Here is a 15,435-nt window from a genome sequence, read left to right on the forward strand (position 1 = left end):
CCTTATTCATTTAAATATATATCTACTTATTCCCAGGACTTTAAAACGATAAATTTTGTAATATAATTATCATATGAATTTCAGCTTATGCTCTTAAGTATTTAAATTATACTATTTACGACCGTTTCTAATTTCTAAGCTCTAAAACTTTTATATTTTACTTTTCAGACAAATGCTTCGAGAGCTAGTACCAGCGGATCTAATAAAACTTCAGAGCTCGGCAGACTGGAAACGGGCTATTGTAGCCTCGTACAACCAGGACGCCGGTATGACTCCAGAAGACGCGAAGATAACCTTCCTGAAGGTGATATATCGATGGCCGACTTTCGGCTCGGCTTTCTTTGAAGTAAAGCAGACTACAGAACCAAACTATCCTGAGCTATTGTTAATAGCCATAAACAAACATGGAGTCAGTTTGATACATCCACAGACAAAGGTATATTACGTTTTTACTATTTACTATATGGTTTATTTATTTATCTATATTTAATCCCGATCAAAAGAACATAGAACTAGAGAGAACAGAGTGCCAAAAAATTCATTTAACATTTATTTGGAATCTAACATTGATTTTTAATATTATCATCACCATGACAGCCCATCTATGGTCCATTGATTAACGGTGTTCCTAATATTCCGCCCTAAATACACTCCCAGATCGCCAGCATCTATCGACTCCCTGCAACACTTTTGAAGTCGTCACTGTATTTACTATCCACACATTATGCTTGCTTACATGGAGTCGCCACTCGAATACTTTTCTTCGTTAATAATAAAATTATTTTATTCTATAAGTATCTTAGAGATTAAACTGCCTTTTGTTTGATTTTAAATTAGCTTATATCTTCCTGGATATTAGCTTATTTATTATCAGATAATAGAAATAAGGCAGAAAAATTCGTCCGACAATAGGAGTAAAATAGGCTACTGCGGTGATATTATGAATATAGTTGCAATGTTAATTAATAATATTATACTTATTTAATGTACATTTGTAACTGAAGAAAGATACAATATTCTTAATGATATTTTTACAGTGGAATAACACCTAAGTCCTCAGGTATGGCAACGCATGGGGGGTATCATGGGCGAAACAGTATACTCTGTTATATCCATGGTACTGCTCACGTCTATAGACGACGGTTGCTACTTTCTATCAAGTGGGCCGTCAGCTTGTTTACTATTCTAAGTTGCATAAAAAAAGGACTGTCAGGTACTGTAATGTGTTAATTTCTTTCAAGGACATATTGGTCACGCACCCGTTCACCAGAATATCGAACTGGTCCTCGGGCAATACTTACTTCCATATGACGATCGGCAATCTAGTGAGGGGCTCGAAACTACTTTGCGAGACTTCCCTCGGCTACAAGATGGACGACTTGCTCACATCCTACATTTCTCTCATGCTTACCAACATGAACAAACAGCGTTCGGTGCGCGTCAAGTGATCCCCGAGCGCTAATAGACAATTTCGTTTGTTATCGATTGTTAATTTGCTTAATGTGCTAATTATATAATTTAAAACTAGTGCATGTTACTTAAGTGTTGAACTGGTCTAACAGGTGTTATGGTACTAGCTGTTTCACAAGCAGCTATAGAATTTATTCGTAAAGAATAAAGTTGCTCATATAATAATTCCCATACACCTATTTTGAAGCTTAGATTTATTTTGCGTGGTATATTTGTACATCACAAGTTCATTGTAAAATGTATGTATAAAAACTAGTATTAAATGAATGCACAATTTGAGTAAGGCCACATTGTTTTTAATTTATGTTGGCAGAACTGTGTCCGTTAGTTCGTAAGATAGGTAATGAATTTATCTAAGAATTTATCCGTCCAACAAATATTAAATGCAATATTTATAATCTGTTTTTCTATACATAAACAGTACTAGCAAGTTTTTTTTTTTTTTATCTAGGTAATAATGATTAAAATAACTACATTAAAAAAGTTGTATTAATTATAACGTATTATTGCATATTATACTTTCTGTCCGTAATCATTTTTAAATGACTAAATTTAGTAAAAAGGCGTACTAAATTCGGTTATTATACTAATTGTGTCTAACATAGAAAAGGAGATTATTTTATATTGCATGTAAGTAACAACCATCACCAACAATAGGTACTGTGCAGTTTTGTATATGAGTTTCTGAATATGTTATTTAATCATATTATAGAACTATTTATCTAAGTACAATTAGTAATCAATATTTAAAAAAAATATAAGATTATGTATCGTATTGTACTCAACCACCTTGGTAACGTAGTGTTTGAACATGTTGCAATTGAAGCGCCGAATTCGATTCTCGGTACAGTCAAATTGGAAATATCAATTTTCTTACAGACTTAATGTGTACAGGTGTTCTGAGATACATTTGCAGATGTTAGTTGCACTGGAGTCGACTATGAGTTCCATCTCTCTAATACAAACCTATTTCTAAAACGAAAATCACATTTTGATATTACAGCAAAATCTTTACTCTAATGACCAATATGAACTAAATTTCTCATTTAAGTTAAAATTATTATAAATTTAGTTTTTTAATAATCCATGAAAACAGTAATTTTGCGGAACTATGAAATTAAAATATTAGACTAAAGGATTGGCTTAGAGAAATGGTGCCTCAGAAGCGAACCCATTGTTCTCGGTACAGGGTAGCTGTCCTAAAGTTTGGGGGTCAGACAATTGACGTATTTGTACGGTACTCGATAGGTTGTGCCACACAAATCACTGTCAAACATTATTATGATTATATTCTGAACCTATAGAATATTATTATTATAAGTGCGTGGTACTGACGTATGTATTGAAGATCGCGTTGAGATAAATTTAAGCTATTTTAACTCAGCGTATCATTAAAACGGCCCAATGTGTACTAACTTGATATTAGGTACCATTAAAACGACCGAATATGTACTAACTTGATATTATAGATCTGTTATTATTTAATTTAGGTGAACGGTAAGTTTATATATTTAAAGAAATATAAATATTTGTTATTTTTGCTATTTGTTGCCTTATTCAGTGCCTAAACGCTTTACGTCATAAACGAAGGTTGTTTCACGTGATGTTTTATTTTTTAAATGAAATATAACAATGGAATTGATAAATGTACCCTCCAAATATGCACACGGCATAGCTTACAAATGTTCTGCATATATTTTACATAGAAAATGATAAGAAAATTAACTTACAGCATTAAAGAATATAAATAAAAAATAAAACCCTAACTACCTAATCAACAAAGAAATGGAGTTAGATATTTTTGTATTAAAATTTTAACATTTTAAATTGTCGTATGTTAATCTTAACTAGATATTTGTGTACGTAAATATCGAAAATGTATTTATTATTAGATATAATGTTATCTCAAGCTAAAAATAATATAGATATATCTGTGTTATGCCATGAGTCCAGAGATAATATCTAATCTATATATCTACTTCGCTTTAAAGTCAAAAGTTGCATTTGTGAGTGGTTGTAAACATGAGTCACAATGAGTTATGTGTTTTATTTTATAATAACAATTCCCATTTGTGTTAAACAATTACTTACTCGGGCCCCAATTAAAATTACAAAGGCAGAAATGTTGTATCAATCATGACAAAAAGTTTCAAGGTTGCGTCAATATTAATGTAAGTATACTTACAGTATGAGTATGTACCTAATCATTAACCATTGTTACTTTTTTTAATGAGTGATAATTGAATGGTAACGTTGCCTGCGCTGTCGGTATACGCTGGTGGGGCACCAGTGAGGGATGATAGATGACAATGAAAGCAGATTAGTTAGCACACCGTGACGAATTCCACCAGATTTAATCACGATGGTTTCCAGGGGGAACCATCTGGAGGTCGACCTGATAGGGTGTATTGCTAGCAATAGGTCAGTTAGACCACATTACTAACAATTCCTTTCCCCCAACACACATTACTAGCCTTTATATCGCCGTCTGTGCCCCGGCATAGAATATGCCGGATGAACAGCAGCGTCCCTTTTAAAACAACTCTAAAAGCCTAACTGCGGTTGCCAAACCGCCTGTCAAGCGTGGAAGCTACTGGAAAAACTTCCCTTATGGAGAAGGCTTATGTTCAACAGTGGACAGTTAACGGCTGAAATAATAATAATAATAAATAGCCATAATAACATCTATAATATAGAAAATATATCTCTTTCTACGACCTCAAAATTTATCTTGAAAATATATTCTAAAAAGTTCCTTCTTTGCTAAAGATATTACGGTAAATTCGTATAACGTAGATTTTGCTTAACAAAAATAATTACATTAGATAAAATTAATATCGGACTAACATTACAGTTAATTCTTCGATCGTAAAACATTTAAACATAATCAAAAATGGATTAGAGTTGCCAGTGTTAGTACGAAGACGTTATGAATGTAACACGTTTACATCGATAAGTTTGTATGAAAATCAGAATTTCAGATTTCATTCTTTGAAAACGCAGCAGATTTTTCAGTATTGTATATTAATGACAGACAACTATGGCTATGATATATGATGATGATGATTCTATATTAAGAACGTAATTTATAAGTTTAAACATAGAAACTTAAATCTTATATTACTATGTACGAAGAGGTATTTTCAATGGTTAATAATGAAAAGTAACTCCGCCTGCGCTATCTATACAAGCTGGCAGGGCACAACTGGCTGATATTAGGTGAACATGAAAGCAAGTCAGGCCATCGTGACGCGATCCACGATGATTTCCAAGAGGAACCGCGTGGAGATCGATCTGATAGGGTATTTACATGACTGTTGCAAACTCCTTAGTTATTTTTAAAGGTTTTTATTTTTATTGTATTTTATACTTTTGTTTCCACCAATTGTCACTTTTGCTCTTTGCTGTCGTAGTCTATATTTCATAGTTTTCTGTATTATAGTTATTTTCCTTTTAAACACATTTTTGGTCCTTCTTCGGTAAACTATCACACCTAACATTTTCATTCCGTGTTTAGTTTCATACGTAGTTGTGTTCATACAAAGCAGTATTGTATAGTTCATTTAATGATCACGCGTAGTAAAGGTAAAATCATGTCATCGCATAACGTCTCTTCTACTACATCTCACGCCGAGCCGTCTCATGTAGGCTTAGATAGAGTCTGTGCAGATGAAGGTGATCAATCGCAGCTTGCTATCCGCGCAGTCGAATATATCGTGTTTCGTCTTTGAGCGTGAAGGCGCGGATGGCTGCTGCTGAAGCTGTCCACAAGCGTCGCCAGTATGAACGTGAGGCCGCACTCGCACGACATCTTGCGGAAGTCGAAGATGCTGAATACCGTGCCGAGCTGGAGCAAATTAATGCTGAAGCGGACTCCAAAGGTAGCAGGCGAAGTAGGAGCACCTCTACTCTTATGACCAGAACGGAACAATGGGTAAAAAATAATTGTAATATTGAAATACACGACACTAGAGATGAACGTCATGAGGTCTCAAGCCTAGTTATTCGGGCATCGCGCCAGTAGCTCCTCAGGCTGCTGCTACACAATTAGCAGCACTCCTCACCTGTTCAACGAGCGTAGGTTCTGTTTCTCATGTACCAGTACAGGCGAATGTATGCAAAACCCTTTTGGTACATCCCATAGGGGAACGTGACCACGTGACCGTTGGTAACAATGATGTCAATTCTCAGTTATTTTTACAAATTACGGCCAACATGGCAGACGCAGCGAAAGCCTTAGCCACAGCTCACAACATGCCTAAACATTCTAGGATAGAGTTGTTCCCTTTTACAGGCAGTCCATTACTGTGGTTACAATTCAAAAAAAATATTTGCTAGTACTAAATCATTTTATTCCCCTGTAGAGAACGTTGCGCGTTTACAAAATGCGCTTCGTGGACCCGAACGAGAAGCCGTCGCTTCGCTTCTCGTCTCTGCAGAGGATCCTGAAGAGATCATACTCGAACGAAGTTTTGCGTCACCAGAAATGATTATCTTCAGTGAGGACATACAATTATTGAAGTCGCTACCTCGAAAGGTAACGATCTTAAAAAAAAATATACTATTGCTAATAAGATACGGAATAGTCTTTCTACTATAAAACTACTCAATCATAGTGAATATTTACATTCACCAGAATTATTTCATGTCATTTTAGGAAAATTTAACTCTAATACTAAAATGAAATGGACTGATTACGCATCCGAATTTAGTAGGTCGAATCCACACCTTTCTAAGCTAAAACGTGCCAGAGCTATGATGTCACTTAGTTTACATGCACAATCCTTGTCAAAAGAGACTTTGACATCTTATAGTCATTTATGTGATTTAGCTGACTTCTTGTCTTATAATAATGCTACACCGACCGTACTTATCGGTGCTAAAGATTGGTATTTGTCAATAACACGAGAAGTTCGTATAGGCAAACGCAACGACCCTGTAGCTTGTCGTACTTTGTTAGGTTGGACATTATATGGAATGAGTTGTAGTAAAACTAAACCTATTGAATTTATTAATCATTGTCAGTTTTTAGACAAACGGTTGAACGGTTAGAGCCCTTGTTAAAGAGCAATATAAAATAGATCATTAGGTATTTCTAAACGTGAAACATTACATAGCAATCAGGATATACGCGCCTTACAAATTTTAGAATCTACTGTCAAGCGACTACCGACTGGCAGATTTGAAATAGATCTTCCTCGGCGTGACAACATAAAACAAATTCCAGATAGCTATTCACAAGCTATGTCACGTTTGGAGAGACGAATGAATCGTGAGCGTGATGTTGCTGAATCTTATAGAAATCTTATAGATGATATGGTAGTTAAAGAGTATGCAGAGTGTGATGCAGAGTATGAATGTGTGTCCGTTACTTTTTATAATTATAATCGTGTTAGTACCTCTGACTCTATACGCGCGCGTTCTTTCAAGCCACTTGTAACCCATCGAATTGGTGAAATTTCTAAGAATTGTCATGTACAAGATTGGAGATGGGTTCCAACTAGCTTGAACATTGCTGATGTCGCCACAAGTATGAAACCCCTTAATTTAAATTCGAACCACCGTTGGTTTATGGGGCACTCATTTTAAGATTGGCTTGTTGAACCAGCTGGTCAGCCTATGGTTCAGGAGGAACACATACAGCATTTAGAACCCACATACAGCATTTAGAACCATTAGCTGTTCATGTGTTAATTATTGCTGACTTTACTCGATTCAGTGATTGGCTTCGGTCACTTCGCGCCGCTGCTCGCGTTTTGCAGGTTGTTTCAAAATTTTGTTGACTTTTGGATCGATCTATTTCTGACTCTAAAAACTTTATCTACACTCGTTATCGTGAAACTTCTGCGTCCACCACTTTAATACCTTTGACAGCAGAACTGATGAAAGCCGCAGAACGGCACGTCTTGCAACGTGTTCAACAAGACAGTTTTAGAGAATAGATCCAGTGCATTACGAGATCACAACCAATCGCAAAGTCAAGTCGCTTCAGCAAATTGTCGCCCATAATGAGAGAAGATAACCTTTTACGACTATATGGTAGGATTAAGACCGTATAAAATCTTCCTCCACAGCGGCTTGCTCACCATCGTCGTCCATTTACTTTCACGGGATTGGATTACTTCGGGCCAATTAATGTCACTATTGGTCGAAGACATGACAAGCGCTATGTTGCGCTATTTACTTGCCTGACGCTTGCCTGACGTCTGTTAGCTGTCCATTTAGAGCTTGTCCACAACCTCTCTGCTGATTCAGCTATTATGAGTATACGGAGATTTATAGCAAGAAGAGGCACGCCTGAATCAATTTACTCCGATAATGGCACAAACTTTGTAGGAGCCAATCGCTTATTAAGAGAATTTTACCAATCTGCTGTTCCAGATATTGCTGCCAATAGAGGCATAAAGTGGAGCTTCATCCCAGCTGCTGCGCTTTTTATTGAAGGTTATTGGGAGAGACTTGTTCGCTGTGTGAAATTTGCATTAAAAGCTATACTACATGAAACGTCACCTAAAGAGGAGGTACTACTTACGTTGTTGACTGAAGCCGAAGCAATTGTTAACTCACGACCTCTTACTTATGTCTCGGTTGAATCCGATAGCGAGGATACTTTAACGCCATTTCACTTTCTGATCGGTTCATCTTCCAATCAGATGACAGCCGGAGTGTTAGATGATACTGACTTAGTCCGAAGAGCGGATTGAAGAAGGCGCTTCGTCTGGCTGATCACTTTTGGAATCGGTGGGTGAAAGAAATATTACCTACTATGCAGCCTCGTCTGAACGGTCGAAGAGATCGTAATTTGAACATTGGCGATTTAGTTGTGATCGTAGACGAGAATCTTCCAAGAGGAACGTGGCCCCGTGGACGTGTCACAGCAACTTTCCCAGGCAACGATGGTGTTGTTAGGGTGGTGGACGTAGCGACAGCAGGCGGTTTGCTTCGCCGACCTTCCAAAAAGTTAGTCAGGTTAAACGCCTAAGTTTTCATTTTTTGTTTAACCTGGCTTGCTACCGAATTTGTGCATTTCTGCACCAGGGGTCGGTAATGTTGCAAACTCCTTAGTTATTTTTAAAGGTTTTTATTTTTATTGTATTTTATACTTTTGTTTCCACCAATTGTCACTTTTGCTCTTTGCTGTCGTAGTCTATATTTCATAGTTTTCTGTATTATAGTTATTTTCCTTTTAAACCCATTGTTTGATTACAACATATACATCAATATACAGTCCATAATATCGTCCACAATGACATTACTAGAAAAGGGGCTTCTAGAACCCCATTACTAACAATCCTTTCCTCCAGCATTGTATATTAACGATAGACACCAATGAAGGATCATAAGTGACGATGAAGCAGACCAGTCGGCCCATGGTGATGAATATACTTGGAATTTAGCACAATGGTTAAAATGGTGAACTAAAACTATTATAAAGACGGACATTTTTGGCTTGTACCTAATGGATATATTCGAAAAATACTTAACCGATTTTAAAAATTCTTTTACCTGTAGAAGGTTATTATCATATATATAGGAACATTATCGGCGAGTAAGAAAAGCTCTATTGTATTTTAATACAAATAGATTTTGTTCCATAAAATATATAACACTTACTAAATTTAATATTGATTCTCCTTATATTAACACTAATAATCACAACCATAAACTATGATTTAAAACTAAAATATTGCACCGATTGTTAAAATTTCTATAGAACGAGTCTGAAAAAATAAATAATAAAAAAAAATACAAATTAGTTTATAAATGACAGAGTTATGAGGTAACAAACATAAAAAATACAAATGAATTGAGAATCTATTTTTTTAAGTTAATTCAAAATAATTTATTAAGTCACTAGTTTGTTATAAAGACAAGCAAATATTTATTTTTACTCGGAACGGCAAAATAGATCGGGCACTACTTTCCCATTTGTAATGCTCTCTTTGTCACATGTTTAAACTTTGAATTTAAATTTATTTAAAGTCCAAGAATCTTAAATTTATGACAAAAATTTTTTTATACTATTGACGTGACAAACAACCATACGGCGCACCTGATGGTAAGCGGTTACCGTAGCCTATGAACGCCTACAATACCAGGGGCATTACGCACACATTGTCGACCCTAAAGAAACACCTTTTTTTAAGAACCTCATGCTATAGTCTCTTGAAAAACCTCGATAGGGGGTTCATTCAATAACCTGAGCGTTCGTGGGAGAAAATATAATTCTCAAGTATTTTTTTGTTGTCGTAAAATCGCGGCATCTAATTAAACGATTATTTTTCTAACGAATGATCGTAGAATGGTAGTAATCCCACCTGAGCTATTGATTTATGCGAATGAGGTACTGGACGAAGTTCTTAGGAATGGTAATGCATGAAGGGTATCATGGTCGACATATATAAATATAACTAGACAAGCAGGTATGAAAGGACAAAAAAAGAGCATAAATAAAAAAAAATATACTGATATAGTTAATGGGATTTAGTTAGGTTCTTGAAAATTGCTAATGACTGGGCGCTGCATATTGAGATTCCATAAACATATGGTGTGCACAGAGAAAGATTTAACAAAGAGCTGTGAGAAGAAGTTTTAAGGTGGAAATTTTCAGCATTGCGTAAACCGTGATTCAACACTTCACCGAGAAATACTAATCGTTCTCTGAGGTATTTGGGAGCTACAGGGTTGAAGATAGAATAAAGAAGAGAAAGAATATGCCAGTTATGACGAAAGCGAATTAGGAGCCACTTGAGTTGTAAACGGAAATGTAAAACATTGTCTTATTTGCGTATCCAAATATAAACCTGATGCAAATATTTTGAATTCGCTCAAGTTTATTTAGTTGCTCTTCGGTGAGATCCAGATAACACGTGTTAGCATTGTCGCGTACGGGAAGTAATAGGATGTGGGCAAATTTAATTTTGGTATCCATCGGTAGAAAGTTATCCAATCTTCTCAGTGAGCCAGCGACAGCAAAAATCTTACATGTATTTTATGTTTTTGGCACCTAGTGTTAAAGTATTATTTCGAGTAACATACATTAAGTAGATATATACGAATGGCGTAATCAATCTCATGAGAGATATGCCAAATTAAGATATTGTGATAGACACTTGAAGATTCTTAGAATTTCGAAACATCTCTGAATTCGAAATAGCTCTATCTACCTATGGAATTCTCCATGATTTAAAAGTTATTATAAGAATTTACTTTTTATGGAAAGAAATTCTAAGTTACTGTATATTGGTATCAATGCAGTACTAATGTAAGTTTATAACTTAAATGTATAAACGAATATATTTGTAGCTACTTTAGGGAATTATTTTGCATAGCAGTAGATGAATTACTTAATTTTTATTATCATTTTCATTTAAATATAAGAGTATATTTCTTCCTAAAAAGCTGGTAATTCCATTTTTTTTTTTTTTTTTTTTTTTTTTTTTTATACTACTTAGAATGGCAAACAAGCTGACGGCCCACCTGATGGAAAGTAGTAACCGTCGCCTATAGACATGAGCAGTACCATGGACATAATAGAGTATACTGTTTCGCCCATGATACCCCCCATGCGTTGCCATTCCTGAGGACTCAGGTGTTATTCCTCTGTACCCAGTAAATTCACGCCATATCCCATCCTTCAAACCGAAACACAGTTATGCAAACACAACTGCTTCACGGTTGAAACACGAATGGGACAGAGGTACCCAAGCAATCGACTTTTGTACAAAGTCTCCCTCTGGTAATCTATCTATTACTACTATCAATTAAGCCACGAGCTCAATTTCCTCCTATGTTATAAAAAAATATTCTATATTTTAAGATGTACTTATGTCTTTCTAATATGTATATAAATTTGCATCTAGTTTTTCACGCGTTTCTTTGATATTATCAGTCTATTGTTAAAACAAAAATTATATAGGTAGGTACCTACCTAGCTATAATATTTGGTACAATTTCGAGTAACGGTACACACTGAACAATTAAGGTAAAAGCAGACTAGACTATTAGAAAAACTGTTAATTATAACAAACATAAAAATATATCCGTAATAAAGTCGTGAGAGTCTCCCACGGTAGCTGGTCCTATTCTTGTAGAGCGAGGAATAATGATGCCTCTATTGTGGCAAGCAGCAGGAAGTCATTTATCTAACATCAAGAATATGAGTGTTTAGAGCAATTTCGTGTCTGATTTCTCATCCTAAAGTGTGCAATTTTGGGTGACGCGACTGAAGTATAAGTACCTACCTGTTACGGTCTATTCGCATTGTTAAATGTCAAGTCAACCAACTCTCAAAGACATCAGTAGTCAGTCATCTTCTCATTTTAACACAAAAAATCAAGTTGCTATTTACGTATAAAATAAAATACTTATATTAGTATAGATGTAATTTAATGAACAAATAGGTTATGTATGGGTACTTTAGAATAAAGAACTAGACACGAAAATCTTTTGTTTTCCACTCTGTACCTACTCGTGCAAAATGGCATTTTTTCATATAGGTATTGTATCTTATATTTGTTTACAAATGGGTTATTTATTTATTAATGTAGACCAATTCAATATCAATAGATAAAACAAGCGAGCAGTTACAAACTAATAATGTCGATTGTTGGCTAGTAGGTACGAGTAAATAATTAGGCGATTTTTCTATTTATTCAAGAGAACAATGGCTGCATAGTTTAGTAATCAAACAGTTATTAAAGAGACTCTTTTCTACAATGTTTGTAGCGACAGTTCATGATGATAGGGAATTTCAAATTGCACATAATGTAGAAAATAAAGTCATGCTGACTTTATGAATAAAAATGTTGGTTAAAGAAAACAGATAAATTGTTGCTTTTTTTAGATTTTATTTTTTTGGCATTTCCCTATCTAAAACTATGTAGTAGAGAAGCCACTTATCGGTAGGTTCAATAAAAGATTCAATCATGCTTCATTAATTATACGAGTAAGTAATACGTAAACTTTCCGAAAATCATCAAAAAAAATGTAAAGTGTGCTAATAATTAAAAAACAAAAACAAAAATTTCATACTATCTTCTAAAAAATTTTGGTAACTTTGAATAGGAAGTGAAAAAGTTTGTTATTTATTAGTATTTTGAGTTCCAATTTTATTTATACTCGTACAAAAATTCGAAAATATTTACATTTACATTTTAAAGGTACGACCTTTTAGCAGTAGATACAATCAATCCCAATTTTAGATTGTCATTTATTCTTCATAGGTCGCTTCACATAAAATGCTCTCTATGTGATTGTTAGTTTTAAAAGTAATAGAGTGATGGCCGACATCACGACCTTTTTTTTTAATTTTAACTAAACAGCGAAAAGGAATTATCTTCGCAAACATATAATATTTAGGTATGCAGATCCAAATAAACTTCCAAAATGTTACTAGAACATTTTGGATTAAATTTATAGAGTAAATCGAAAATATGGAAATTGCATTACATAACAAGCTCTAGAGCAATTAAGATGTTTGGTGTAAGAATATAAAAATAACACAAGCAAATTTCACTTTATCAAGGCGAAAAGATATTAGGCAAACAAATAGGTTCTTTATTTTATTATACATATGCTTTGATTGTGGTCCAACCCTCTCTGATAGCTGTGAATTTCTCGTCGATTCATCTTTTCTTTCCAGAAATGGGTATCCTGAAGTAGTGTACTCTTTCTAATTTTTGTAGGCGAAGTTTTCGTGCTAACTTAGCTATTTAAGTAACTACTCTATTATGTCTTTTATATATCTATATTATTTCGGACACACTGTGCAGACTGTGCGGTGAGAAATCGGAATCCATATAATATATTTGATGTACAACTGCGTATTGTTGGCAAGTATGCGTATGAGTCTACTGGGAACGGCTTAGAACGGCTTGGCCAGAGCCAGGGGACTACAGATACCTTAAACCGCGGGATATCATTAAGGTTACACATAGGATCTATAAAATGATGTTATAATGCAGAGGGAAGCATAAAAGATCCCGATAGGTCGACGTACAACGGCTTAGCTGACCCATATGCTAACATAACTACTCTATTAGTGTCTTATGGTTCAGGAACTGGAGTCTTTTCCCTAGACCCTAATATAAATATATACATACCGTTTGGCGAACACAACTCGATATTCCAATGCAAACGTGTAGCAATAACCGAGGCTGCTGCAGCTGTACATAAGTTAGGGATAAATGACATTGGCATTATTTTATGATTCAGTAACAGTTACCAGTAATTGTATCTACTAAATCTTAAGGACTAAACAATCTCTATTTGATATAGCTGGAACGTAGATTTTTGTTAGATAAATTAAAAACATTTTAACAATCTCTAATTATAATACGTTTTTTTACAATGTTGCCTTCTTTAAAATTATGCGAGCAGTAATATATAGTACTTAAGTACCTACTTCCTTAATTATACTCGAGTAATAAAGATTTGCGTCATATTAGACTTTAATCGCAGTTAATTGACAACAGATAATAATAAATTCTCTCAATTTTAACATTCATCTACCAGTTTCTATATGAAACATTTTTTTCGTTTTGTGATTAAAGAAAAGTAGCAAGATCAGTATAAATTTAAACAAAACAACAATGATTAAACTAAACATATGGCTTTTGGATTCTAAAGCAAAATCTGCAAGTTTCAGAATCGGCTTTGAAGGGGGAATACTGCTTTTTTTTTATTAGTTATAGGTAAACATGGTACCTATCTATTATTATGGTGAAAATAAAACACATAAACAGGGCCAGCTGTAGTCTACTTGACACTGGAATATAATGTTGACAGTGAAACACTGGTCTTTCAGTTTTGAGTGCGAGAGAATTTAAATGAATCTTTAATGAATATAAAAAAAGAACCTCCCAAAATCTTTGACCCCTTAAGGAGTTCAGATTCTTCAGAAACATGGAAAACATCAAATATCTGTTAGAGCTTACAGCGCTCCCACGGTTGGAGATGACATGTTAGAAAACACGAGCAGCACTGAACTTTTCCCACACTCTGCATATCTCAGCTCCATATATCAAGTCGGTAGAATGTAAAAAGCAGACAATGATTCAATTGTGTGCACATAGCTTTCTCACAGTATATAGGTATACAAAGATTTAATCGTTCCACGCTTAATTAATGAGGGTAAATGACCAATAACTGTTCCGGGTGTTTCCCAAAAGGACACGGAAGAAAATTCGTGATTAAACTAAGCATCAGTGGATTTTTATTATGTAGCAGGATGCAAGAGATCCTGATGGCAACAATTTAAAGCAATCGTATTTTTTCCAGCATGAATGAATGGTTACGTGCTGAGTTTGCGTCATTGTTTCTAATTGCACGTCACATCAAACGCTGTAGTCACGCGATAGGTTGTTAACAGGGCTAAAAGATGATGCAGCTGTATGCCTGATAGTTTTCAGTAGTAACTGATATAGAAGCAGATATAAAGCTTGTTTCCAGATTGTCATTTTGAGTGATTTACTTATGTAAGACATCGTTTTACCTAATTATGAACATCCTGACTTAAGACCTTAGACGCTTAGATTTATATCACTTTAGTGATGAGAGATACGTAGTAGATAGCAATAAATCTGAACATTAATTTATGATGTTTATATATACATATATTTATGTCTGTCACCTATTATCATCTAGGCTTATCTTTCTTTCGCCTGGTAGGTCTTTTATTTGTTATACCATTACTACATAAAAATCATAGCTGTACAGGTAAACAATTAGCGACCTGCTACTTAAACTATCAAGCGGACTGTATATTTACTCGTGACAAATGTTAATAGCATGACTTAATACATTACAGCAACTTGCCACTTAGTGCAAAAAATTAGGTTCTTATTTGAATTCAATATACATACGAATAAAACGTGAAATTAGATTGTTGGCTGTTTTGCGATTTTGGGAAATTTACAAAAAATGCAATTTACTTTTTTGTAACAAAGTAATAGAAAATTTCTA

General features: G+C 34.6%; 1 protein-coding gene across 3 annotated transcripts in view; it reads left to right on the forward strand.

Moving 5' to 3' along the window:
• The window catches only part of LOC113516959 (myosin-VIIa), a 45,821-nt gene extending 42,315 nt beyond the window's left edge, over positions 1-3,506 (forward strand). For all 3 annotated transcript variants that reach the window (XM_052902609.1, XM_026901469.3, XM_026901468.3), the window contains 2 exons: positions 169-436; positions 1,242-3,506. In XM_052902609.1, coding sequence (XP_052758569.1) covers positions 169-436; positions 1,242-1,448 — 475 coding nt within the window. In that variant the 3' untranslated portion in view covers positions 1,449-3,506. The remainder of the gene's footprint in view (positions 1-168; positions 437-1,241) is intronic.
• Positions 3,507-15,435: the final 11,929 nt, after the last annotated feature.

This window comes from Galleria mellonella, unplaced genomic scaffold (assembly GCF_026898425.1).
Source record: "Galleria mellonella isolate WM207_F2 unplaced genomic scaffold, CSIRO_AGI_GalMel_v1 utg93, whole genome shotgun sequence".
NCBI lineage: Eukaryota > Metazoa > Arthropoda > Insecta > Lepidoptera > Pyralidae > Galleria > Galleria mellonella.